Here is a 26241-nt window from a genome sequence, read left to right as displayed (position 1 = left end):
TAACACACACACACACACACACACACACACACACACGTTTGGGACATCATAATGTAAACCAACAAGCTGTGGTTCTCAAATAAATGATGTGACAGCTCAGTGCAATGCATGCTGTCATAGAGTAACATAGAGTAAAGCATCGTTTTGCTACTGCTATAACTTGCCCGATTAATTTTTTAGAAGGGCATTTCTCTGGAAACTTCTGTCAAGAGCGTAAGGTATTTACTGAACTAAGCTGTTGTATTTCAGCATTTCAGAAACAGATAGCAGCCATCTCAGTGCTGATGCTTTCTCAGCACTTCCTTATGATATTTTGTTTGTTTGTTTCGCTCCCTCCACCCAATGGCAGAGATAGAAATCCCATTACCGAGTGGCTTATCTCAGGAATGGGGTTCTTACTCCTTGTAGTAGTGATGTCTTGCTATTTACACAGGAAGCCTGGTAAATAGCTTTTCTCCATATCTTCATTTACTGAGTTATTTTTTTATATATATACCTGATGAGAGATTTCAGCTTAGGAGAATGCTCTGAATTACAGCACTCGGATAAAACCGAACAGTTCCTTGCCAACAACAGCCCAAGTGACTGAAAGCAGTGCAGGCAAGAAAAACCCGAATAGAAAAGACTCACCCTACTGATATTCCTATTATTATTCATATTCAGATGGGTCACTCCTGGACCTTGAGTGGGGCCCCCCTTCCTTATTGTTCCACATCCTCCAACATTTCTCCAATGAAAATAGGGACATCCTATTCTATTATTATTATTATTCTTCCCTGCCACTCTGGGCAGCTTCCAACATATATAAAAACATACTAAACATTAAACATTAAAAATCTTCCCTGTACAGAGCTGCCTTCAGATGGCTCTGGGGTCAGATAACTCCAAACCCTCCAACATTTCTCTGATGAAAATAGAGACATCCTAACAACAAGCGGGACATTCTGGGATCAAATCAGAAACTGGGATGGTTTTTATAAATCTGGAAAATAGGGACACTTGGAGGGTCTCTTGTTCTGCTGCATTGCCAAGTCTGAAGAAGGCCTTATAGCCAGCCATTTTCTCTTCTGGGCCTCATCTTTTCTCCCTCCTCATCCCATACACTAGGGTTGGGGAACCCTTTTCAGTCCAAGGTATGCATTCCCTCAAAGGCCACCTTCTGGGGGCTGCATGTCACACTGGTGGGTGTGGTAAAGATGATACTGAGCTATAGATGAAATGAACCAATGGTCTGACATAGTAAAAGGAAGCTTCCAATGTTCCTTTCACTCTAGCAACATTTCTCAAACAGGAGGCAATGGGCTGATCCCTGTATCAAATCTTAGTCGTAGTGTTTCCCTAAACCAAGCATTTTGTCAGGAGGCTGGCAGAATATAAAGGGAAGGATTCTTAATGTCCTTTTTTATTCAGTAATTTCAGAGAGAGGCTATAGAACCCAGCCTCTTGGATAATGGCATTGTCCCAAGTGAATCTCCACCCCCCCCCCCCCGGAATCTTCCACTTCCTCATTTGTCACTTCTACGGGTGCTGCTTCCTGCCCTCTGTCTTTGAGCTCTTTGCTCTCCTACTTTCAAGGCACCCCAGGTTCTGGGAGGTTGCGGGGGTAGGGTCTGGAATGCTTTCTAATGACATGTCAGCCAGGTGTTGCTCTGGCTCTCCCATGATTTCCCAACTTTCCCCTTGATCTGCCTCTGAGTTGCGACCTCCCTCAAACCCCTGTTGTAAATCTATACTGTCTTCCTCTTCCTCCTCCCTGGAACTGTCAGGATGGGGAGACGGTCTCCACCATTCCTCCTCTGCCCTGTCCCTGACACATTTAAAGGCAAGTTTGCTCATTAGAAAGAACTGTGGGATTTCAGCAAAAACTGAGCTTCCGTGTGGTAGGGTTGCCATATTTCAAAAAGTGAAAATCCGGACACAAAAGCAAAATTTCTGAGCTTTTTTCTTTTTTTGGAAAATTGGCAGACCCGACATTGCCGACATGGCTTCCCATATGTCCAGATTCCCACAGACATTTTATTGATTTCCAACCAGACACAGCTTCCAACAGTATTCCGGGATATGGCAACCCTAGCATAAGGAATTCCTACAGGGCCAGGGATGTACATAAGAAGAACTCAATTGGATCAGACCAGAGGCCCATCTAACCCACCATCCCTTTCTCCCAGTGGCCACAAGCAACCCACAATAAGCATATGAGTGTTTATTTGTTCTGCATTTCCCTGTACAGTCATACCTCGGGTTGAATGTGCTTCAGGTTGAGTGATTTCAGGTTGCTCTCCACGGCAACCCGGAAGTAACAGAGTGCGTTACTTCCGGTTTCGCCACTCGCACATGCGCAGATGCTCAAAATGTCATCACACGCATGTGCGGAAGCAGCAAAACACGACCCACACACGCACAGACACGCCGTCGCATCTTACGTTCCATTCGGGATGCGAATGGGGCTCCGGAACAGATCACGTTCGCATCCCGAGGTACCACTGTAGCTGAATCCTGATAAGTTTTATTAAGAATACAAACAGATTTGGCATTTTTCCCCTTCTGTTTTTATTCTGGCAGCCTTCACTGAGGGATGAACGCCACTAAACCTCCATTGGCAACATATTGCATAGGAAGGTGGGATATAAATACAAGAAATAAAGGATAAATGCATCCAGTGAGCAGAGGGGGTCCAGTGATCTGCACTGTTCTTGTGACAAACTTTTAACAAGCAGCCAGGAAGGCAAAAAAGAATTCCCTGCTGTGTTTCTGGATGGGGTGAAAAAAAGACTTTGACTTTAAGAGGCAAGAGCTCATATTTACAGACTTGTAAAGATGTGCAAACAATGTTAAAGGCTTGACATAAACCATCCATTTCATTCATACACACACACACACACACACACACACACACACACACACACACACACATATGCACACACAAACAAAAACACATGCCTATGCAGTTTTCCCTCCTGCAAAATCTCTGGTTGTATTCTATGAACCACCCCAAAGAGCATTTACTGTATCCATCAAAAAAATCAGTGCATACGGTCTGGACCCTTAGCTCCTTAGCCCTAGAGGTGGTGTAACTGTTTCAATTAACTTTACTTTTCATGGTGGGTACATAAAACGTTGTGGGGTCAAGTGAACAGATAAACAGCAAGCCATTCTTCAAACGTTCCTCGTGAAATGAACAAGAGTAAAAGCTGGAGGCTGCTACATTTACTTCTGTCACTCCCCAGGGCAGTGCTTAAGAACACCAGGTCAGGTAGGCTGAGATGCCGAGAAATTGCTCAATGCCTTCCCACTGAGATGTCATAGCATTTCATGCTGCGAATAGCTAACACCCTTCGATGACAAGGAGGCAAATATTTCTCTTCCCCCTTCCCCTTCAAGACACACACACCTTTCTTTGCCATTCCAGTCATGCAGTGTTACAGCATTGTTGCTTCGGCTGATTTAGTGCCAATTCAAGTCAGATCTCCGGTGTCTGGACAAGTAACCACACCAAATATGCTTGATGGAACCTTGTTACAATTTCACAGTGGGGTTCATAATGGTCCCTCCCTCCCCCTGCCGCTGCCACCAAACAGTGAGAGGAAAACATTGAGAAAAGAGCAAGACGGCGAAACGCATCCCACTGTGTAACAGGTACCTTGAGTCTCAAACCGGCTCACATAGCAGGGATGGGGACAAAGTCTCAAGCTTCTGCTGCAGCTGCAGCAGGGTTAGAAATACAGATGGATGAACCTACCTCTGGCCTGCATTAACTTCAACCCCCCCCTTTTTTTTTGCCTGTGATTCTGCCGCATTATAGGTAAAGGACCCCTGACCATTAGGTCCAGTTGTGACCGACTATGGGGTTGCGGTGCTCATCTCGCTCTATAGGCCGAGGGAGCCGGCGTACAGCTTCCGGGTCATGTGGCCAGCATGACTAAGCCACTTCTGGCAAACCAGAGCAGCGCACGGAAACGCCGTTTACCTTCCCGCTGGAGCGGTACCTATTTATCTACTTGCACTTTGATGCGCTTTCGAACTGCTAGGTGGGCAGGAGCAGGGACTGACCAACAGGAGCTCACCCTGTCACAGGGATTCAAACCACCGACCTTCTGATCGGCAAGTCCTTGGCTCTGTGGTTTAAGCCACAGCGCCACCCGTGTCCCTCTTCTGTTGCATTATATTTTTTCATTAATCTGGGCATGGTGTATTGGTTTGAGTGCTGGACTAGGACCAGCAGGGTGGGGTGACTGGCTGGGAACAGATGGACAGACCCAAATTCAATTCCCTGTTAATCCACAAAATTCCCTGGGGTGTGTCACGGCTAAAAATTGACCGCTGTTTCTTTAATGCTAAAAGAACTAAGTCAGCATGAGTCAGCGGCCTACAATGACTCTTGCAACCTTTCACCTAATTGTACCTGTATATAAAGAGTGGTCAATGTTAGTGTGGGTTGGTTGAAAATTGGCTGAGTTTGTGGTATATAAAAGAATTATAGAATCATAGAATCAAAAGCTATCAGTCGTGGATGGAAAATACTTTTTAAAGAATAAAAGCAGCATTCTGCAAAGATACTCTTTCTCAAGGACTCTTTTGTTCCAACTAGGGTCCAACTAGGTGAAGGAGTCAAAGGAGGTCAGAACCTTTTCCTTTTCTAACACTGACAGGGTGACCGTTGGCCAACCACCAGCTCTCAGCCTAGCTATGTAATCCTGCCTTGGGCTCAAGAGAGGAGAGGGGTGATACAGAGGAACATGTCACACACACTTACATACCTATACCTAGCCAGAACTCGCCAGAACTCAGTTCCAGCACCTCTCAGGTGGGCGCCATTGCCATTAAACATACTGAAACTCAGGACAGATAATGCCAATTTGATTTCACTATGTAAAGAGTCCCACAATCCTGGTCCACCCCACTAAATGCACAATCTGAGGCCAGTCTGGAACATCCATATTCAGAGATACATATAAATACATGGTTTGATATGATTCAACTGCTGAGAGCTGGACTGCAACATTTAAAATAAAGTTGTGTTCCAAACATTAGTCCAAGAGGTGCAGAGAAGTTGAATTTTGTATAGGAAACTGTGAAGACTGGAATGATCAAGCTCCCCTAATCCATAGATCTTGAAATTTGAGCAGACAAAAGTGCCTGTGAAGAGAAGTTAGAACAGGAAGACAATATACCCAAGTAGACCAGGTATCTTCAACCTTTTTGGGTCCCACTTTAACCCAGATGTGCACCTGGGGACCCATTCCTTGATCTACTGCCATATATTTGCACAGCGGTAGTTGCGATCCACCTTGGATCAAGTGGGTCTTGACCTAACAGTTGAAGAACAACAACAAGAAGTGTTTGGACTTGATATTTCACCTTTCACTCCCCTTAAGGAGTCTCAAAGCAGCTCACAATCTCCTTTCCTTTCCTCCCCCACAACAAACACTCTGTGAGGTGAGTGAGGCTGAGAGACTTCAGAGAAGTGTGACCAGCCCAAGGTCACCTAGCAGCTGCATGTGGAGGAGCGGAGACATGAACCCCATTCACCAGATTACGAGTCCACTGCTCTTAACCACTACACCACGCTGGCTCTCTGAGGACCAGCAGATGATCTCACACTAAGGTCAAGTTCTCTGAACTTAGTTGCCCACTTAGCCCAGCATGAATTTAAGCTACTGTGAAATAATTCCCTATTTTGAGGATCCAGGTGCTTGACTCATAATAGGAACAAGGGAAGCAGCAGTTTGAAGCTTTTCTCCAACCAGGGCTTTTGCCAATATTCTATCAGAACAGGAGCATTCACCAGCTGCCAATACTCAGTGGTAGGTGCTGGCATAATTCACTATCAACTACACTTCGCTTTTCTCTCTGCAAAAAAGCTGACGTGTCACTTGCTCCCTGTCCTCTCCCAATTAGCCACAGATTGCTGCTTTATTTTTATTTTTTTTAAGGCGGCCACCTGCCTCTCCAGTCTGAGTCCAGGGATAATCAGTGCTGGGCATTTTCCATGTTGTTAAATGCAATGGCAACTCTGGATTCCAGGTGCTGTGGTTTTTGCAAGGTTCAAAGTGATCTCTTTCACCGAACCACCATGAAACTCCCAGGCACAGGTGATAAAAAGGGCATTGCGCAAAAGGAAAGCTTTGTAGGATTCTGACAACATGGGTGGGAGACGGTCTCACTTAATTTGAATTGCAGGAGAACAAAACTTTAATTTTTATTACACCTAGAAAGTGAGACAGATTGAGGCGAGAGAGACAGAGAGAATTTCTAAGCCACTTGTTTCAGCTAGTAACACTGAGCAGCCGTACATATTCAGGACTTCAGGCCTTTCTCATTCCCTGGAGAATATTCACTATGTTACATAAATTCATCCCATGCAGTAAAAACCCTATGTGTATCTTCCTAGAGGTAAGACCCATTCAGCTCAAAATTAGCACCCAGAATTCTCTCCCAGGTGTGCATGAACAATCATGCAGCCTTGGTAACATCCAGACAGGGCTGGTCTGCCCCTGAGGCAACTGCCTTGGGTGGCACGCTCTTCCCGCCCCACTGCCTCTGTCGCTGGTGGAGAAGTGGCAGCAGCAGCTTCCAGCAACATCTCAGGAGTCTGCAGAGCCGGCTCGCAGACGAGGCAGGGCAAAGCAGCCGCCTCAGGTGACAGAAGCACAAGAGCCTCAGGTGGTGAAATGGTCTGGGCTGCCCCTGTCAGCCTGGGGTGCACATAACAAAGGGGAGCAAAATATTTAGGTACTCCTGGTAAGCAAGCAGCAGGGCCTATGAGCCACCATTACCCCATGTTTCTAATGCACCAGTTTTCAATCAACAGCTTAACAAAACAGCAGTATGCAGTGGGAAAATACTCTTTGTAATACTCACCAATACTTGGGTACCCCGGTGTAGAAGGATCACCTCCACCGTTCAAGGACACCATAAATGCTTTCTCGCTCAGGTTCTGAGTCTTTGGTAAATCGCAAGGATCGACATAAAGAAGGGCACCTCCAAAACCTGCCTCTTCCAGCAGAGAAAGCTGGGAAGACACAGAAGTAAAAGGAGAGCATCAGCATTAGGTCGTTAACATTGTTTCCCACTCTTCTCACATTTATAGTCCACCTTCCTTCCATCTTGGTATCCAAGGCAGGATATACATGTGGTTCGTAGGTGGTCACCCCTCCAGAACCAAACCTGCTTAGCTTCAGCAAGGTGGTGGCTTCATGAGCTTTCAGACCATACCCTGGGACAAGCGTAAGGAATATCCCTTGTGGGCAGAACGCAGCCTGCCAGAGAGATGGTTTGCAGGATTAAAGAAATTCATTGCTAATCAATGAAGTATTGTTCTTGTTGTTATTAAGGCTTGAATTGCCTTGTAAATTAGTCTTAAGATGATTTGCAAAAATCTTGTGGAGACAGCGAAATGTAGTTTCAAAAACAGAACCACAACAACTAAAGCTAGGAAGATGGTTGGAACAAATGTGGAGCGAATTTTCAAAAGAGAATTAATTGATCAAGATCCTAGTGTTGAACGCAAAATCAGTGCACTCCTTTCTAAATTATCACTGGGGATGTTCTTATGCAGCCTACCAAAGAGCTAAATCACAGCATAAATTGTTTGTGGTTTGACTTTGAGCACATGCACACCATTTAAACATTTAAAGCACTAAACATTAAAAAAAAGCCAATAAACCAGCAACTCTAATTTGTGAAGGGTGCTGAGAGTTGTTAGGATATCCCCTGCCACCAGCCGGAATTACAATCTTCAGAACCCTCCGAGAGAAGCAACTGATTGTTAAACAATTCTGGGAATTGTAGCTCTGTGAGAGGAATACGGGTCTCCTAACTCAGCACTCTTCTCTGTAATTTTTTATTTTATTTTATTTTATTTTTAATGCCAATTGCTCAGATGCCAAATTATATTATTTTGCTGGGCCCCCACATGCTAGAATTGATTATTTGATTAATTTACTTTAACTCTGCATTCCCAAAACTTATAAATTCCAATTACACACCAGTCAGAATAACAATCCCTTATACCGCAGCTGCAGTTTTAACAACTTCCATTCGCATTAACACATCAAATAATTTACAGTCCTACAAGCGAAGCCTTCAAACTCTTCCTTTGTTCTTCTTGTGTGTGGCTATTATACTATCCGTGATGTTTCTTCCTGTCCTTGTACTGTATTATGTCTATCTTTTGTCAGTTGTTGCTGTTCTCCATCATACCTTGGGTGGAGCTAGTATCCCATTGCTGTTTCGTAAGTTCTCCATACTCAACACTCTTGTCAAACTAGAGTTCTCAGGAGGAACCCATGCCCATTGAAAATTATATGATACTGCTTTAAATGTATAGAGTAGCCTTAATCAACACAAACCAATACATCTTACTGTTGCTGATTACTTGTTCAGTTATCTTGGGTATCAATTCCCTCCCTCAACTCTCTTTTCCCCCTGTCACTTCTCTGCCCCAAAGCTGCTTTGTCCTAATAATGTGGTAATGCACATTAGAAATCAGAAAGAACAAACACAATGTATTTTGTTTTCCCCTACCAAAAAAAGAATATATATATATATTTTCCTCTGCTGTTTTATTTTGATAGGCTTCAGGGAACTTAGATACAGAATACAGCAAGTGCCTGGTCCTGCTGCCATGGTTACGCAAGCCATTCAGGGGAGAAGGTGTACAATTGCTAAAACATGTAGCATGGCCTAAAACACAATCCCTGTTTCTTGGGAACCAATATGTCAGCTTTCCTCCAAACAAACACCCCAGTCAAATAACTTATCCCAGATTTTGCATTTATAAATGCAGTTTCCCAACTGCTAGAAATGACTCCAGGCCAATCAGTGGAAACTCATTACGAGCAGGAACTGGGAGCCAAATTTCCAGGAAGGGTAAAGCTACTCTCCCCAGGTGGAACAGTCATCGCTTGCTAGAAGACACACCATGTTTTCTCTCCAAGCTCATTATTTCTAGGCTCAGGACTGACTTCTCCACACAGAGCATTATTAACGTAGGGAGTGCAATCCCACAAGAAGTGCTCATGGCATTGTTCAGAGAATTAACGGTGCAAGCCATGTACCCACACAGTGTTTTTCCCTCCCTACGATGTGCTCCTTACTAGTTTGTCACTGAATGAAAGCTGTCCCGGTCTTTATGCAAAATGCGTAAGGCAGGAGGGGGCAGGGTGACTCAGGAACTGCCTTGTTCGGAATTTAAACGCGTCCTGAAATTTGTAAGTAATATTCCTTGCAAAAGTACGGTCACATGTGCCATAAAGGGTTGAAAACACCATAGACATTGTCTGCACAGTGCAGGCAGCTCGCCAGCGGAGTGTGCAATTGAATCTAGGACATTGTTTGTAGGAGAAATACGCCAGGCGGTTCAGTAAGGTCAGCAACTGTATAATTTACTGACAGGTAGAAGAACAACTATGTACGAGTATAAAGTGATGCTACTTCTGTCTGCCTCTCATTCGAGGCAGACAGCTTACAGAATAGACAGTCTTTCCAGTAAAGCACTTTTCCAGCAGAGATGCAACACAGGAAGGCTAAGTTCAAGCCAGCAGCACATCTGGCTCTGACTTATACCTCATGGGATGCTTGAGCTCGTGACCTTAGTTAGCCATGACTTGGCTTTTTCTCTGCAAGCATAAACTTACATACTCCAACATATTCTGCATGCACTCTGCTAATGACAGAGGACATTGCATATGATGGATAAGGCAAAATCCACTATTGAGATATAGAGATGGAGGTGAAGTTTCATTTGCATCATATTTGATTCACAGCAAACTTACTTAATTCACACTCTCTGAAACAGGTAAACCCACTTAAATTGGAAGGACAAACTGTACCTTGAATCTCTGGTTGTTGATACTTGAATGAACTTCTCTCCCCAACCCAATCTCTCTTCCCACTCCTTTCATTAACTATTAAACCTTTGATGTTCAGAGGCTGATCAGACTATTTCTGGTCAGTATCAATTTTCCATGCATTCATTCACACAACTCCATTCCATCCTAGTTCTACATTAATCTGTGATTTATCAATTTATTTAAGAATCTGTACAGCAATTCGCACTTCATTACACATTTAAATAGCGCTTGGATCACAAAACAGTATGTATGTATTTATTTAAACTGTTATTACCTACTCATCACTGCAGATGCAATTCTGGCTATGTCTGTAGCATTTCAGTACATTGAGCTGATGCTGTATCACAAAATTTGGAGAATTGGTAAATCCTAAAGATTACCAATTGCATCCCAGGATGTTTGTTAGCCCAGGAAGTGTGAATTATGATGATTTGCTTAAAAAATGTGGACCAAATGAAAAATTCCTATCCATCCCTAGATGTGTACTGCAGAGACCATCTAGCTGGAGACCACGTCATTCTGAAACCTGTCTTCAGATTAATATTTCCTTCTTCCAGGATTGCCCAAGACATCTGTCTTGTGATCCACCATCTGGGAATCAGTGTGCTCTCAACTGTCTGTCCCATTACACACACATGGGATGCTACTTCCCTGTGGTGCTATTGTGGTTGTTGTCCATATGCAAATGCAACAGCCACATGGAAAGGCCAGCAAGGTTGTGATGATGCCACACAGTGTACAGGTTTTTTTATTGATTTAATGTAAATCCTTTCTTCCATTTTGAATTTTGTTAGCCACCTTGAATGTGCCAATCAAAAGGCAGGCTATAATTTAATACAAAACCACAACCATGTGGGACAGTAACATGGAGAAGCAACTCCCACAGATTTGCATGAATGCATGAAGAAGGCATCTCTCTTTCCTGCTCTCTTCCCCCGTCTCTCGAAAGATACTGATTACCATTTTATCCCATCAATCAACCCACAGAGTTGTTTCATGATTACAATCTTGGATTAGTTTCAAATGCAAGATTTGGTTCCACTTCCATCATTCCAGAGCAACGGTCTTTCCCTAAATCTCTAAAGACTCCTTGTTCCAATTTAATCACAGGCAGTTTGATTTAGTTTTCCCGAATTTCATGTAAAGCCTGAAAGGGCTGGGTATATAATTCTCAGAGTGCTGACTTCAATGACAAAGCCACAGCATGTAGAAACTAATGGCTGCAATGCTCCTTTGTATGGTGGTCAGTTCTTATCTCTCTAGCTGCTCCTTGGGGCCTTGAAATAAAAATACATACAATATGCACATCAACACTGACCTGCGGGCCTGTTTACACTCCGAGTCTAAGAGACAGTGTGATTCAGAGCCCAGTGCCCTCTAATTGGTATATTCACAGCTGGGCACATTATTGTATTAAAAATGCAGTGCGAAAGGACAACATACTTCTAATCTGAATGTGTGGTGCAGAAACATTTCTTATACTGTGAAGCTCTCTCTCATTCAGCTCATGTTAGCATCTGGCCATTAGGAGTGGTGCCAAACTTCTAGAACTTGGGGGGATTTGAAAATAAACTTCCACAGTTCAAGAAAGCCCCACCAATTATGAGCTGAGTTGACACTCCCCTTGAAAGTTTGCCTTCGCTCATAATTAGCTCACATCAGTGCAAGCTGCTCCTAGTCGTCTTAGCCGTCAGTTTCAATGCTCTCCCTCCTTTCCTTTCCAATCTCACCTTGCAAGGCGGAGCGGTAAGGGAGGTGGGGAATCTTGCATTAGTTTTATTGATTGTAATGTTAGTAAGGTAAAGTACCCCTCATCTCACTCTATAGGCCGGGAGCCAGCGCTGTCCGCAGACACTTCCGGGTCACGTGGCCAGCGTGACAAGCTGCATCTGGCGAGCCAGCACCAGCGCAGCACACGGAACGCCGTTTACCTTCCCGCTGGTAAGCGGTCCCTATTTATCTACTTGCACCAAGAAGGTGCTTTCGAACTGCTAGGTTGGCAGGCGCTGGGACCGAATGATGGGAGCGCGCCCCGCCGCGGGGATTCAAACCGCCGACCATGCGATCGGCAAGTCCTAGGCGCTGAGGTTTTACCCACAGCGCCACCCGCGTCCCTGTAATGTTAGTACTTCTGGCCTATTTTATAATGTTCATTTCAAGCTATAGTACCTGTTGACCTATGGACCTGTGGCTTTTTTCTTCTTTCTGATATACTGGCATATTGTGTTAAATTTCATTCACACCAGTAGGCATGGTGCAACAAAACACAAGGCTTTGTCCAATCACTACTCCCTGATTCATTCAGCACATGCATGTTTCTGTTCCCCCATGATTCCACCCCCCCCCCCCCCCGGAAATGGCAGGAAATAACTATATGCTAGTATACCACGCCACAGTTCGTCACTATACTCCCACAATTTTCTGGATTATTGGGGTTGCAAATGATTTTTTTTTCTTCCAAAAGCAATGAGCATGGAAATGAGTGCTGAAGCTTTTGCTAGATTCCGCTAGATTTCTGGAAATGGCTAGTACACAGTACAAAGGTTCAAATATAATGGAGAAATGAGCAATTAGTGAAATGTCAGGGGAAGGGAATAAATTGCTGTGTGGATGCAGCCTAAGTTCCTGCTCTGTTTCCAAAAGCAATGGCTTTGAGGGCACACGTTGCTGTGCTAGGGAGTTAGCATGAGGGAGGGTTTGGCAGGTCAAGAGCAAAAGGGGAGAACTGAGTATCAGCCCCTACTATAAGGCTCACTGTGGTGCAACTTGCAATGTTGCGAGAATAAATGGAACCAAATAAATTCATACTTGGCATGGGATAAATGGGCTAACCTTCAGACATGCAAGCCTGATGTCCTGGAATAAAATATGGGACGTGAGCGTAACAGTGTAAGCTGGCCCTCCTCTTCAAAGGTATTCTCATTTTCCAGTGTTGACATTTCTGAATGTTATATTAATTCAGCATGCATTAAAATGAACTGCATGCATGGAAATTATTGCAGGATTAGGAACAATGCCAATTAACCCCCACACTAGGTAATCCTACAGAGTACGGACTGAAAGCTCTTCTAAGTTCACAGTGCAAGGTATGGCAGTTGCATGGCCCATACTAATGAACTAGAGACCTATCTGTTCTTAGCCGGACAAAGGATGAGTTACTGGATATTTATTCTGATGGGCCTTTCATGCTGAAGTCCCAATTAGAGTCATAAGAATCTGCGAGCAGTCCCTTTTTTTTCCAGTGTACTAATTGGCAATGCATAAAATCACTGACGGGAAGCAAAGTGCCATTTAAACTATCGGCAAAAAAAGAAGAAGAGGAATAACTACTTTGCATTGCAAGAATTTAATTAGATGTCACCCTCCTCTTGTTCCTTTGCTACAAGACAGCGTGTGTGAGAGCTTTTATATCAACAGAGCTAGAATGAGAGCAAAGCAGTGTACACATCTCTCTCTGTGTATATATATATATATATATATATGCAGGTTTTGGTGTCCTCGGGTGTCTTCCCGTGTAAAAGTTGGGGTGTCTAGGCGACGTTTCGACGAGGTCTCACTCGTCATCTTCAGGCTGGTGCTTTCGGCTTCTTGTTACTGGAACAGAGCGGGATCTCAGTGTTTGAGTTCCTATAAATACTGTAGAGGGGTGTGGTGTATTGCCTCAAAAGTTCTGGGCAGAGGGGAAGTTCCCAGGCTAGTGTTCTTTTCTTCTTTTGTTCCTTAATTACTTGAGGGATATCTTGAGTGATTTCTTGAGTGATATTCTGAGTACCACTTAGGTGGGTCATTAGGTGTGGATTAGTTGCTAAAGCCTTCGTGTCTTGACCTCTTGAATTTGTGAAGAGTTTTTCTGGGAAGATGGCTGTACTGCACTTAGTTGTGCTTTGGCTTGGCTTCGTGTATAGGGGCGAGCTGTGGTTTTGTGCCCTGTGCCAGCCAGATCTGTGTAGGGATTGCAGGGGGGTGCAGCATCCGGAGGTGCCACTATGGTTTGGTTACTGGATGGTGTCTGTAATTTATCTGTGGAGAGGGTCTGGGTTTGGGTCTGGTGTGGTTGATTGGTGGTGGCGTTCTGTGTGCCTCTGGATCTGGTGTCGGTTTTTGTGGGGAGGGCTAATTTCCAGATGTCTGGCAGGCGGGACGTGTCGTCACGCTTGTTCATGTTGTGAGGGTGTTTCTCTATCTCGATGGCTTCCATGATTATTCTCTTGTGGTGATGTTCCATGTTAAAGAGCAATTTGGAATCTGCAAAATTAATTTCGTGTCCTGTTTCTTTCATGTGTTGGAAAAGAGAGGAAGATTTTTCTTCTTTTTTGACGGCATTCTTGTGTTCTGCGATACGTGCATTTATTCGTCTGTTTGTTTGTCCAATGTACGTGGCTGGGCAGACTTTGCAGGGTATTTCATAGACCCCTTGGTTTTCCAACTGGATTTTATCTTTGGGGTTTCTGAGGATATTGGCTATTTTTTGGTTGGTGCAAAAGGCTGTTTTGATATTGTGTTTATGGAGGATTTTGCTAATTTTATCTGTAGTGCCCTTGATATAAGGAAGGAGGGCCATGCCATTGTTTTCTTCCGTGTCTTGGTTTTTGGGGGGTGTTTCTTTTTGGAAACACCCCCCAAAAACCAAGACACGGAAGAAAACAATGGCATGGCCCTCCTTCCTTATATCAAGGGCACTACAGATAAAATTAGCAAAATCCTCCATAAACACAATATCAAAACAGCCTTTTGCACCAACCAAAAAATAGCCAATATCCTCAGAAACCCCAAAGATAAAATCCAGTTGGAAAACCAAGGGGTCTATGAAATACCCTGCAAAGTCTGCCCAGCCACGTACATTGGACAAACAAACAGACGAATAAATGCACGTATCGCAGAACACAAGAATGCCGTCAAAAAAGAAGAAAAATCTTCCTCTCTTTTCCAACACATGAAAGAAACAGGACACGAAATTAATTTTGCAGATTCCAAATTGCTCTTTAACATGGAACATCACCACAAGAGAATAATCATGGAAGCCATCGAGATAGAGAAACACCCTCACAACATGAACAAGCGTGACGACACGTCCCGCCTGCCAGACATCTGGAAATTAGCCCTCCCCACAAAAACCGACACCAGATCCAGAGGCACACAGAACGCCACCACCAATCAACCACACCAGACCCAAACCCAGACCCTCTCCACAGATAAATTACAGACACCATCCAGTAACCAAACCATAGTGGCACCTCCAGATGCTGCACCCCCCTGCAATCCCTACACAGATCTGGCTGGCACAGGGCACAAAACCACAGCTCGCCCCTATACACGAAGCCAAGCCAAAGCACAACTAAGTGCAGTACAGCCATCTTCCCAGAAAAACTCTTCACAAATTCAAGAGGTCAAGACACGAAGGCTTTAGCAACTAATCCACACCTAATGACCCACCTAAGTGGTACTCAGAATATCACTCAAGTAATCACTCAAGATATCCCTCAAGTAATTAAGGAACAAAAGAAGAAAAGAACACTAGCCTGGGAACTTCCCCTCTGCCCAGAACTTTTGAGGCAATACACCACACCCCTCTACAGTATTTATAGGAACTCAAACACTGAGATCCCGCTCTGTTCCAGTAACAAGAAGCCGAAAGCACCAGCCTGAAGATGACGAGTGAGACCTCGTCGAAACGTCGCCTAGACACCCCAACTTTTACACGGGAAGACACCCGAGGACACCAAAACCTGCATTCCTGTACCCGTGAAAATCTACGAAAACATATATATATATATATATATGCAAACAAGGCAGCAAAGGCACTACATTAAATACTTAATCATACTGCTACTTTTGCCATTATGGATGTCAAAAGGACATAGTTCAATAGGAGCTTCTTTTGTTGCAGAAAATAAGACTCAGGCATTTAATGATCTCTCTCTCTAACCCAAAGGTAACAGGACGCATGCATTAAAATGTTTAAGTGCTGCAGGATAATAGGATCACAAAATCATAGAATTGTAGAGTTGGAAGAGACCTCGAGGGTCACCCGGTCCAACCCCCTGCGATACAGGAATCTGAACTAGATCATATATGGCAGATGGCCATCTAACCTCTGCTTTAAAACCTCCAAGGAAGACTCCACCAACTCTTGTGGGAGTCTGCTCCACTGTTGAACAGCTCATACCCTCAGAAAGTCTAGTCAGAATCTCCCTTCTTGTAACTTGAAGCCATTGGTCTGGGTCTTACCCTTCAGGGCAGGAGAAAACCATGTTGCTCCATCCTTCATATTACAGCCCTTTAGATATTTGAAGATAGCTATCATATCTCCTCATTTTTTCTTTTTTGTAAACGTTTTTATTATTAAAACAACTCAGCATTAATACACACATATTGCGAGTATACAAGCATACAAACATACATTTCATACAATCCTTTAAAATGTTCAAACATACCTACACTCAATCCCACAGATAATTTCTTTTCCCATCACCACCTACCACCCCTCACCCCACCTTTGTGTTAGACTTCCAATCTACTCAATTGCAATTTCTTTCCACTTCTATTACTTTCTTTCACAGTGTCTTCGTCTAGCAGTTTTTTCGTCTTGCGAAGCAACCCTATTAGCGGCTTAGCAGATTAGTGCTATTAGCGGCTTAGCGGCTTAGCTGCTAAAAGGCTATTAGCGGCTTAGAAAAAGGGGGGGGAGCGAAAAAAAATCTCAAGACTCACAAGGCATTTTCGTCTTGCGAAGCAAGCCCATAGGGAAATTCACCCTGCGAAGCAACTCAAAAACAGAAAACCCTTTCGTCTAGCGGGTTTTCCGTCTTGCGAGGCATTCGTCTTGCGGGGCACCACTGTACTCCAATAATTTGGCAAGCCACTCTGTTTTTGTTGGCTATCATATCTCCTCTCAGCCTCCTCTTTCCCAGGCTAAACATACCCAGCTCCATCAACCATTCCTCATAAGTCTTGGTTTCCAGACCCTTGGTCATCTTGGACACCCTCGTCAGACCACGTTCCAGCTTGTCAATATCCTTCTTAAATTGCGGCACCCAGAATTGGACACAGGACTCCAGGTGTAGTCTGACACCTGTGATGTGAATGGATTCCCATTTGCCATCCTGCTCTCCTCTTGCAACTCAAAAAGGATGCTGTAGCATCATGATATTAAGCAACAGAAACTCGAAAGAAATCAGGAGCCATGTGTAAACTGCCCCCCCCCCCCGAAACATAGATGGAATCAAGCACAGAAGGCAATCTTGTGAAATGATAGGCTGTTTCTATAAAGACTTAACAAGGTAGAAGATGCACTTAGTCTGAATGGAACAGAAATTATCTTCTGCATTAATTGAAATAGTTCTCTAGCTTTCTTTTCAGGATGGCAAACTTTACCAAAAACCTGCTACTGCTGCTGCTTATGTAAATAAAGAAGCATAATAAAGTTTTCAGCTCTGTATAGATACACTCCCATCATATGACATTTAATTTAATCACTAAGATTAAATAAAATCTTTCCTTTAAAGTTCCTTGCCATGCTTTTTTCTCCAAATGAGAAAAATGGGCCATTGCCACAATAAAAAGGGCGCTTTCTTCTCTCTCCCTCTTATTGGCGGGGAGTGGGGAACCACCTTAATTTTCTTTAAGCGTACTTCACGTTATCATCCTAATCCTCATAATAAGCAAATGTTAGGGTCTTTTCACTGACTTGCCTTATGAAATGTGTGTGGCCCCCCACTCTGGCTGTATCCAGTGCTTTACCCCCTAAAATAAATAAATGTTTAGGGGGTCCTCTCATTTTTCTACTCATATTGAAATGCTGCCCCTGAATTAGGCCAAACTTAGATTCACAAAATGTTTAGGGGTATGTGTCCCACTGCGTTCCCCCAGAAAAAAAAAGCACTGGCTGTATCTCACTGGTTTGTAATAATAATAATAACAACAATAACAAGACTGTTTCCTGCTAAGTATATCCTGTCTCATTTTAAGGCTACGTTTTATGTGTGGGATCTGTCTTCCTTAAATTTTTACTATATAGTTTATAGTAGTAGTATTCTTTAATGCTACTTTGTCAGTGCATTGTTATTGTTTTATTATGATACTTTGACTTTAAATTGGTGTCATTTGCCCTGTGTTCTGTACAGGCGGTGAAAATATTTGTTATAAACAAACAAACAAATCATATCAAATTGCAAATGAGAAGACGGTCAAGCTTGCTATATGCTAATATGTGACCTGAACTAGGAGTTTTCTACAGCTTTCATTCTAAGCCGCGAGAGTTTCCTGCTTCACTCAGCCTATAGATAAACTGGCTTGCAAATCATAAATATCAACTTTCTATCTAACACGCTCTGGGGCTTTTTTGTCTACCTCTGTGGGTCACAATGGCCTAATTTTTTCCTTAATTAGAAACCGGATATCAAAAAGCTTGCTTGCATTTTAAGATTCTGAAAAAGCTTGCATATCATGCTTTTTATAGCATATTTTTTTCCCCTATGATTTCTGTGGTTGGAAGTTTCAAAGCTAATATGTCAGCATTTATTTGGCAGGTTATGCAGTGCACCCCCCCCCCCTCAAAAAAAGAAAGCCTAGGAGAGACCGTGAGCAATCCTACAACAATCCTATATGGCATATATGTTAAGCCATAATGAAGTACAGCAGAGTCGAAATCCATTCAGATGTGGAGCTACTGCTGGCTGAAACCAGAGGTTCCCAAACTTAGTTGGCCCACTGCTCCCTTTTCAGTAAAAGTAAATAAATATTCAGCCCCTCCCTCAAAATATATCTTCTTTCAACGAACAAACAGAAAGGTGCTACAATCCGCCTGCCATTGACCAAATAGGCAGGCAAGCTTCAATCTACTGTATTTATCGCTCTATAAGACGCACCAGACCACAAGACGCACCTAGTTTTTGGAGGAGGATAACAAGAAAAAAAATATTCTGAATCTCAGAAGCCAGAACAGCAAGAGGGATCGCTGCGCAGTGAAAGCAGCAATCCCTCTTGCTATTCTGGCTTCTGGGATAGCTGCGCAGCCTGCATTCACTCCATAAGACGCACACACATTTCCCCTTACTTTTTAGGAGGGAAAGAGTCATATAGAGCAAAAAATACGGTACTTCCTGAGCTTTGGTGAAGCCAAAAAGGATTCACTCAAGCCTGAGAAAACCCCTCACCTCCAGCATGAACGCAGTGGCGTAGCTAGCCGCTCGGGTGCCCCGTGCGGCACGTGCATCCTGCAGCCAGGGGCAGGGCAAGCGGGGTGGGGTGTGGGGTGAGCCAAGGCAGGGTGTGCTGCGTGGAGCCTCTCCGCAACCTCCCCCTCAACTGTAGGGCGGTCGAGGCGGTGGGCAGACACAAAAAAAAAGCAGCGTGGAGCTTGCAGGCAGTCCGCCCGCCGCCTCCCCCTCAGGAGCGACTTGTGGCTGAGGCACACTGCAGACCCCACAGTGTGCCCCCTGCCTCACCTAGCTACCAGTGGCGTAGGAAGGGGTGTGTGGTGGGTGCAGGTGTTTCCCCCCCAGTAATAATAATAATAATTTATTATTTTTACCCCGCCCATCTGGCTGGGTTTCCCCAGCCACTCTGGGCGGCTTCCAACAAAGTATTAAAATACAATAATCTATTAAACATTAAAAGCTTCCCTAAACAGGGATGCCTTCAGATGTCTTCTAAAAGTCTTGTAGTTATTTTTCTCTTTGACAATTGGTGGGAGGGCGTTCCACAGGGCGGGTGCCACTACCGAGAAGCCCCTCTGCCTGGCTCCCTGTAACTTGGCTTCTCGCATAGAGGGTACCTTCAGAAGGCCCTCGGAGCTCGACCTCAGGTAGAACGATGGGGGTGGAGATGCTCCTTCAGGTATACTGGGCCAAGGCTGTTTAGGGCTTTAAAGGTCAGCACCAACACTTTGAATTGTGCTCAGAAATGTACTGGGAGCTAATTTAGGTCTTTCAAGACCGGTGTTATGTGGTCTCGGCGGCCACTCGCAGTCACCAGTCTAGCTGCCGCATTCTGGATTAGTTGTAGTTTCCGGGTCACCTTCATCGGTAGCTCCACGTAGAGCTCATTGCAGTAGTCAAAGCGGGAGATAACTAGAGCATGCACCACTCTGGTGAGACAGTCTGCGGGCAGATAGGGTCTCAGCCTACGTACCAGATGGAGCTGGTAAACAGCTGCCCTGGACACAGAATTGACCTGTGCCTCCATGGACAGCTGTGAGTCCAAAATGACTCCCAGACTGCGCACCTGGTCCTTCAGGGGCACAGTTACCCCATTCAGGACCAGGGAGTCCTCCACACCTGCCCGCCTCCTGCCCCCCAAAAAACAGTACTTCTGTCTTGTCAGGATTCAACCTCAATTTAGCTGCCATCCATCCTCCAACCGCCTCCAGACACTCACACAGGACCTTAAGTCCCTTCATTGGTTCTGATTTGAAAGAGAGGTAGAGCTGGGTATCACCCATTTCAAAAAGTGTCGTGAGCCCAATTTTTATTTTTTAAAAACACACACACATATTTTTTGCCATTTTGTCACCCCCCTCAGTGATGACACCCGGGACGGACTGCACCCCCTTCCTACACCACTGCATAAACAGCAGATCCGGGGGGGGGGGGCACTGTAGCCATCCTGCAACAGTGCCCGACCTGGTGGTGTCATTACACAACAGATATTGTTGAATGGTTTCTTTAAATGTAAAGGTTCATCATTGTTCCACTCGATGTGTATGTCTTTAAGGGGCCAGGGCAAGGGCCAGAGCAAAATAACGAGACCCAGCTTTACAGCTGTGAAACTTAGCAGGTGCTGCTGAGTTGTATTGATTAAGCTGTGTCAGCAATTGGGTGTAGTATATAAGGAGCAACACCTAGCTCTCCCATTACCCTGGGGGATGGGTTGGTGGCTGGGTCTGGTTTGTTGATGTATTTAGTGTAAATGGAGTTTTTGTTTTTCTTATTAAAACCTTCTTTAAGTTATTTTTGAGTCCCTTTTTAATGCATGGTCTCCCCAGCAAGCTCTCTGCAGCGCTACCATACTGCAAATAGCCAACATCTTTAACAGATGTACAAAAGGTTTCTCAAAATTCTCTTCTCTTCTCTTCTCTTCTCTTCTCTTCTCTTCTCTTCATGTTTTCAATGCCCCCCATTGCACCTGAGGCTACTACCGCCCCCCCCGATCATACCAGCACCCCCCATGGGGGCATTATCACCCCCTTTGGAAAACACTGAGCAAGCCAGTCCTACAGTCTCACCCGTTATAAGGCAGCTTTCCAAGTCTGCCTTTGAGTTTTGAAACTCTTTCCTTGGAAAGAATAAAGGCACATTTTGCACCTTTCTTGCTGGCAACTTGTATCAAAGTAATGGATTGCACTTCTGCCTTGTGCTCCAGCGGCAGGTTAGAATTGTTGTTTGGCTCACATTGCTAAAGCTTTTTCAGGAGAAAGCTCTTTGAGTAGATGACCAGCATTTCGCCACTCCGGGAGACAATTCAAGTTACAGGTTGCCAGCAAGGCAGATGAAAAGCCCCTTCAGCCACAAATTGTTGGGGGTCACATTTTTCATCTTCACATTGCCCGTTTCCGCCCCCACCAATTTATTGTCCATTCTCAAAGTAACCTAAGTCTCATACAAGAAAAAGCAATTTGTAACACAACTGCAGCTTTCTAAAAATGGTTTGTTATTGTTTTTCCTACAAATTTCGTGGATATTTTTATTTAAAGTAGATATACTGCTAGCTCCCTCTACTAGATTTCATGAACTTTTATTATAAATTGGAGAGCTTATTTTATTGCCAGATCTTGCTTACCAGTGCTAAGAAGTCCGCAACGTTCAATTCCAATTAAAAATGAAATTGAACTACAACTCCCTGGAAAGAGAAGTAGATTGGACTCAATAAGCTTTACTCAATTTATTTCAGCAACAAAATAATTGAATTGCTTACAGTCCAGGAAAAAACCCCAAAAAACTTTGCATTATTTTATCAGTACATAACACCATATCTTTTACATAGCTATTGCTTCATGAAATACTATATATTTTAAAATAACCAGGCAATGGAGCATTCTGCGTGTAATTACCATTTAACGCTGAAACAAACCTAGCAACATGCCACTTTGGACATTAATGATATGCATAAATATAGTGAATGTGAGCTTCTTGCACTGCTTGTATTCACATACATCATATTTGTCTGAAGTGAGAATTTGTGTTTCTTTTAGGCCAGAGGATAGTGCACTGTGCCTTACTCATCACTCTCAAAATGGAGGGGGGGGGGACCTTTGCTTTGGATCTTTATAATACAGTGGTACCTTGGGTTACAGACGCTTCAGGTTAAAGACGCTTCAGGTTACAGACTCTGCTAACCCAGAAATATTACCTCAGGTTAAGAAGTTCAGGATGAGAATAGAAATTGTGCGGCGGCAGCGGGAGGCCTCATTAGCTAAAGTGGTACCTCAGGTTAAGAACAGTTTCAGGTTAAGAACGGACCTCCAGAACAAATTAAGTTCTTAACCCGAGGTACCAATGTAATAACTTATTATTTATACCCCGCCCATCTTGCTGGCTTTCCCCAGCCACACTGGGCAGCTTTATGGTGTATCAACACAGAAGGGAGGTGATTTTGGATTAACTCACACTGTCATTTTCAGTTTGCTATCTATGATGAGAATGATGACTAGCATGTCTTTTTTTCCCCAGTGTTCATAAAGAGTACAAAGCAGGGGTCAGCAAACTTTTTCAACAGGAGGCCGGTCCACTGTCCCTCAGACCTTGTGGGGGGCCGGACTGTATTTTGACAAAAAAATACATGAACAAATTCCTATGCCCCACAAATAACCCGGAGATGCATTTTAAATAAAAGCACACATTCTATTCATGTGAAAACACACTGATTCCTGGACCGTCCGCAGGCCGGATTTAGAAGGCGATTGGGCCGGATCTCTCCCCTGGGCCTTAGTTTGCCTACCCATGGTATAAAGTATGGCAGCAAAATTTAGGGGGACTCCTATGGCTAGAACCAGCAGGATGGATGTTCCACTATTTGCAGAAACCCTCTGTTTGAAGGGCTGTCTGTTCTAAGACCCACTTAAAGTGTTGAGATTTTTATTAATGGTCACTGAAAATTAAGGGGCTGAGGAAGGATCAGAGTCCCCAAGTTCCCAGCAGTCTCTCCAAATATGCAGGCTTTGAGGCGTTGCCAGTTCAGGCACAGATAAGACACAGAGATAATTCTTGTTGTTTATTTACCCGTTATTTCTTTCATAAAATCGTAAAGCACTTGCCTGTATAAACAGCAACAACCATCTCAAAGTGGTTTACGAAAGTTCTAAAGCAATGAATTTATCAGTAAAAACAGTTAAATCCTTCAAAAAATAATTAAAATCCACGATAAGCTAAAAACCAGATTAAAACACGTACCCACGTTCTACACATCTCGGTAAGCTTGCCTAAAGAAAAATGTGCTTAGCAGACATAAAAAAAGAGTACTGTGAGGACACCTGTCTGAGGCCAATGATGATGGAGTTGTTATCAATAAATGCAGGTCCAGCCCAATATATTTTGGCACTTCCCTGTCAGGGAAGACAGGGAGACTGAAGGTCAATGTGAGGAACAAGGTAGAATTGAGTTGTTACTGAGGTTTTTTTATATATACTTGTAAGCTGCTTATATATACTTGTAAGCTGTATTGTTGTTGTATTGTTGTTGGTCAAAAACTGGGCATAGAAACATGATTGAAATGATTTTAAAATGAAATTAAGAGGTACATTTTTCCCAATTATTTTTTTCTTCATTCTCTTAACTGTCGTTTGCCAAACAACTATTTTCACAGCCATATACACAGAACTTCTAGAGTAAAACAGTGGGAAAATCTTTTTCACTTTCATGCACATGTGTTGTTCTACGCAAAGGACACATATACAGAAAAATGTATGAAAGCAGGAAACAGACTTGACTGCGTTCTTCATTTCATTCCCATTTTTACCATATGGTACATTGTGTATTGCTGTGTGTTGTTCTACCTCATAACTGAGGTATATTTTACCTCATAACTGAGATATATTTTCCTCAGCACTGAGCTAAACGAGCACAAAGAGTTCTCTGGAAAACTAGCATAAACTATGGTTAACCGTATTTTCTAAACTCAAGTTCAGTATATAATTTTGTTCATAATTGGTTTCACCCATGGACCACAACAATGACATAATTACTCTAAAATAGCATAAATGAAAAAATTGGGTAGAAAACAATTCGCGGCGCATGTAAGCCAACATCAAATAAGACATACATCCAATTTACAGTCAATTACATGGTCATCGAGAAATGTTGATGACATTTCACAGCAACCGACACCATTGTTCAAGCCCATTATTAACATTTAGAAGCAAGAAATTCCAATTTCTCCTGACTGACCGGATCGTGCAAGCTGCCTCCCCAGTCCTCCCTCCCATTGTAAATTCCTGCTCCATATCCAAGACCTTTCTTCAGAAGTGCTTCTGTTCTCGAAATAGGTTTTGTGGGGTCTACAGTGAGGAGAAAGGGAAAGACAATTCCCCTTGAACTATCATCTTTGTGTGAGAGGTGCAATGGATACAATATAGTGATCTTAAAAAATGTGATACCATCCTTTGTCAAACCTTAACGATTTAAACTTTTCTCCTTCTTCACATTATTACTTCTCCGTTGCAACTGTTAATAACATCCAGTGTCTTTCAAGAACTTCCACAAAACAGCAAACACTGGACTCCAAAGATTTCAGTCCTGAAAGACGGACAATAATAATAATAATAATAATAATAACAATTTATTATTTATATCCCACCCATCTGGCTGAGTTTCCCCAGCCACTCTGGGCAGCTCCCAGTCTTAAAAACACGCCATGTTTAAGCTGATCAGGTCCAACATGGTTTCTTTAAACTAAATTTTGAAGCAAGCTTGCAGTTTTAAACTATGCACGCTTAAGAAAGGCAGTCTGTGGATGTTGTGGCCAGTTTTAAACACAAACCCCTTAAACATTTCTAAAATGACAGAGACACAAGGAACAGACTCATATACACTTAACAGACAACACGCATAGCAAACAACCTGTAACATGTAAACATATATATATTCCATCATTTAGTTGGTTATTGTAAGGAGTTGGCTCGCTTCCTGTTCGTTTCATTAAGCGAAGTTAGTAGGTCCCACACGAAGTGGTTTTATGAGCCTCCTTGCCTCTTCAAACACCACCAGTTAATCAAACTTGCAGGGCTCACAACACTTGGTTGACTGGGTACCCCTTTATATATGCATGCGTATTTTTAATTTCATTTTCTTTAAAAAGGGGAACTAAAGGGAAAGGACCCCTGGATCCCTACCTTCAAAGGATCTACCCTGAGTGCAGCTGAGGGGACACGGGCCCCTCCCTTGCTTTTCAGGGCCCACTTTCGGCAGCTGCCTAGGATAATGAAAACTTAGAGGAAAAGGACAAATATGTAATGCCTAAATCATTTGATTTGCAAAGGAGAAGTTCCCTTTCATCCCCTTTTCTCTCGGAAACTGCATGGTCCCATCCCACACACTTCAGAAATGTCACTGCCAGTCCTTCCAAGCTTGAAGAAATCCCTACAAAGAGCAGTATCTTGAAAAGACTGACTTGCTTCATCTTGTTTCATCTGCTCCGCAATGCTTACAATCTTCTCTCATACCCTCCAACATTTCTCTGATGAAAATAGGGATGTCCCATTTAATTACACACACACACACACACACACACACACACACACACAGAGCCATCTTTAGCATATGCACTGTTGGGGTGCAAAGATCTGCCCAGCGCCCCCAAATTTAGTTTAGCCGCCCCAAAAAAATATTTTGGGGAAGGGAAATCGCTCCTTTGATTTTCACGGCCGCCAATCAAGAGGCATAAATTTGGCGACCCACAGAATTTGGCGCCCAGGTGCCCCACACCCCTTGCACCCCCCAGGTAAAGACGACCCTGCACGCACATAGACACACAGACACCCTGCACATCTGACTGGGTTCGGTAGAATAAAACATTAAACTTTTTTTTTAAAAATAATAATAATAATCTTCCCTATATAGGGCTGCCTTCAGATGTCTTCCAAAGGTTGTATAGTTACTTATCTCCTTGGCTCAGGGGTCACATAAATCCCTCCAACATTTCTCCAGTGAAAATAGGGACGTCCTAGGGGAAAGTGGGACATTCTGGGATTGAATCAGAAACAACTGGGATAGTTTCTGTAAATCCGGGACTGCCGCGGAAAATAGGGACAATTGGAGGGTCTGTTTTCTTAATGAAAACTGGACATATCAGTCAGGCAATTAGGAACACAGAAGGCTGCCTCATTCCAGGTCAGATTTTTGTCCATGCAGCTCAATACTGCTTACTCTGTCTGTCAGCTGTTTTCCAGGGTCAC

At 43.5% G+C, this 26241-nt stretch overlaps 1 protein-coding gene across 5 annotated transcripts in view; it reads right to left on the bottom strand.

Moving 5' to 3' along the window:
- NAALADL2 (N-acetylated alpha-linked acidic dipeptidase like 2) overlaps positions 1–26241 on the bottom strand; it is a 644561-nt gene that overhangs the window by 268473 nt on the left and 349847 nt on the right. For all 5 annotated transcript variants that reach the window (XM_083504077.1, XM_083504078.1, XM_083504075.1 and 2 more), the window contains one exon: positions 6862–7012. In XM_083504077.1, coding sequence (XP_083360203.1) covers positions 6862–7012 — 151 coding nt within the window. The remainder of the gene's footprint in view (positions 1–6861; positions 7013–26241) is intronic.

This window comes from Podarcis liolepis, assembly GCF_965112155.1.
Source record: "Podarcis liolepis genome assembly, chromosome: 5".
Taxonomy (NCBI): domain Eukaryota; kingdom Metazoa; phylum Chordata; class Lepidosauria; order Squamata; family Lacertidae; genus Podarcis; species Podarcis liolepis.
Note: the sequence above shows the minus strand (reverse complement) of the source record. Positions and strands in the feature narration are given on the sequence as shown.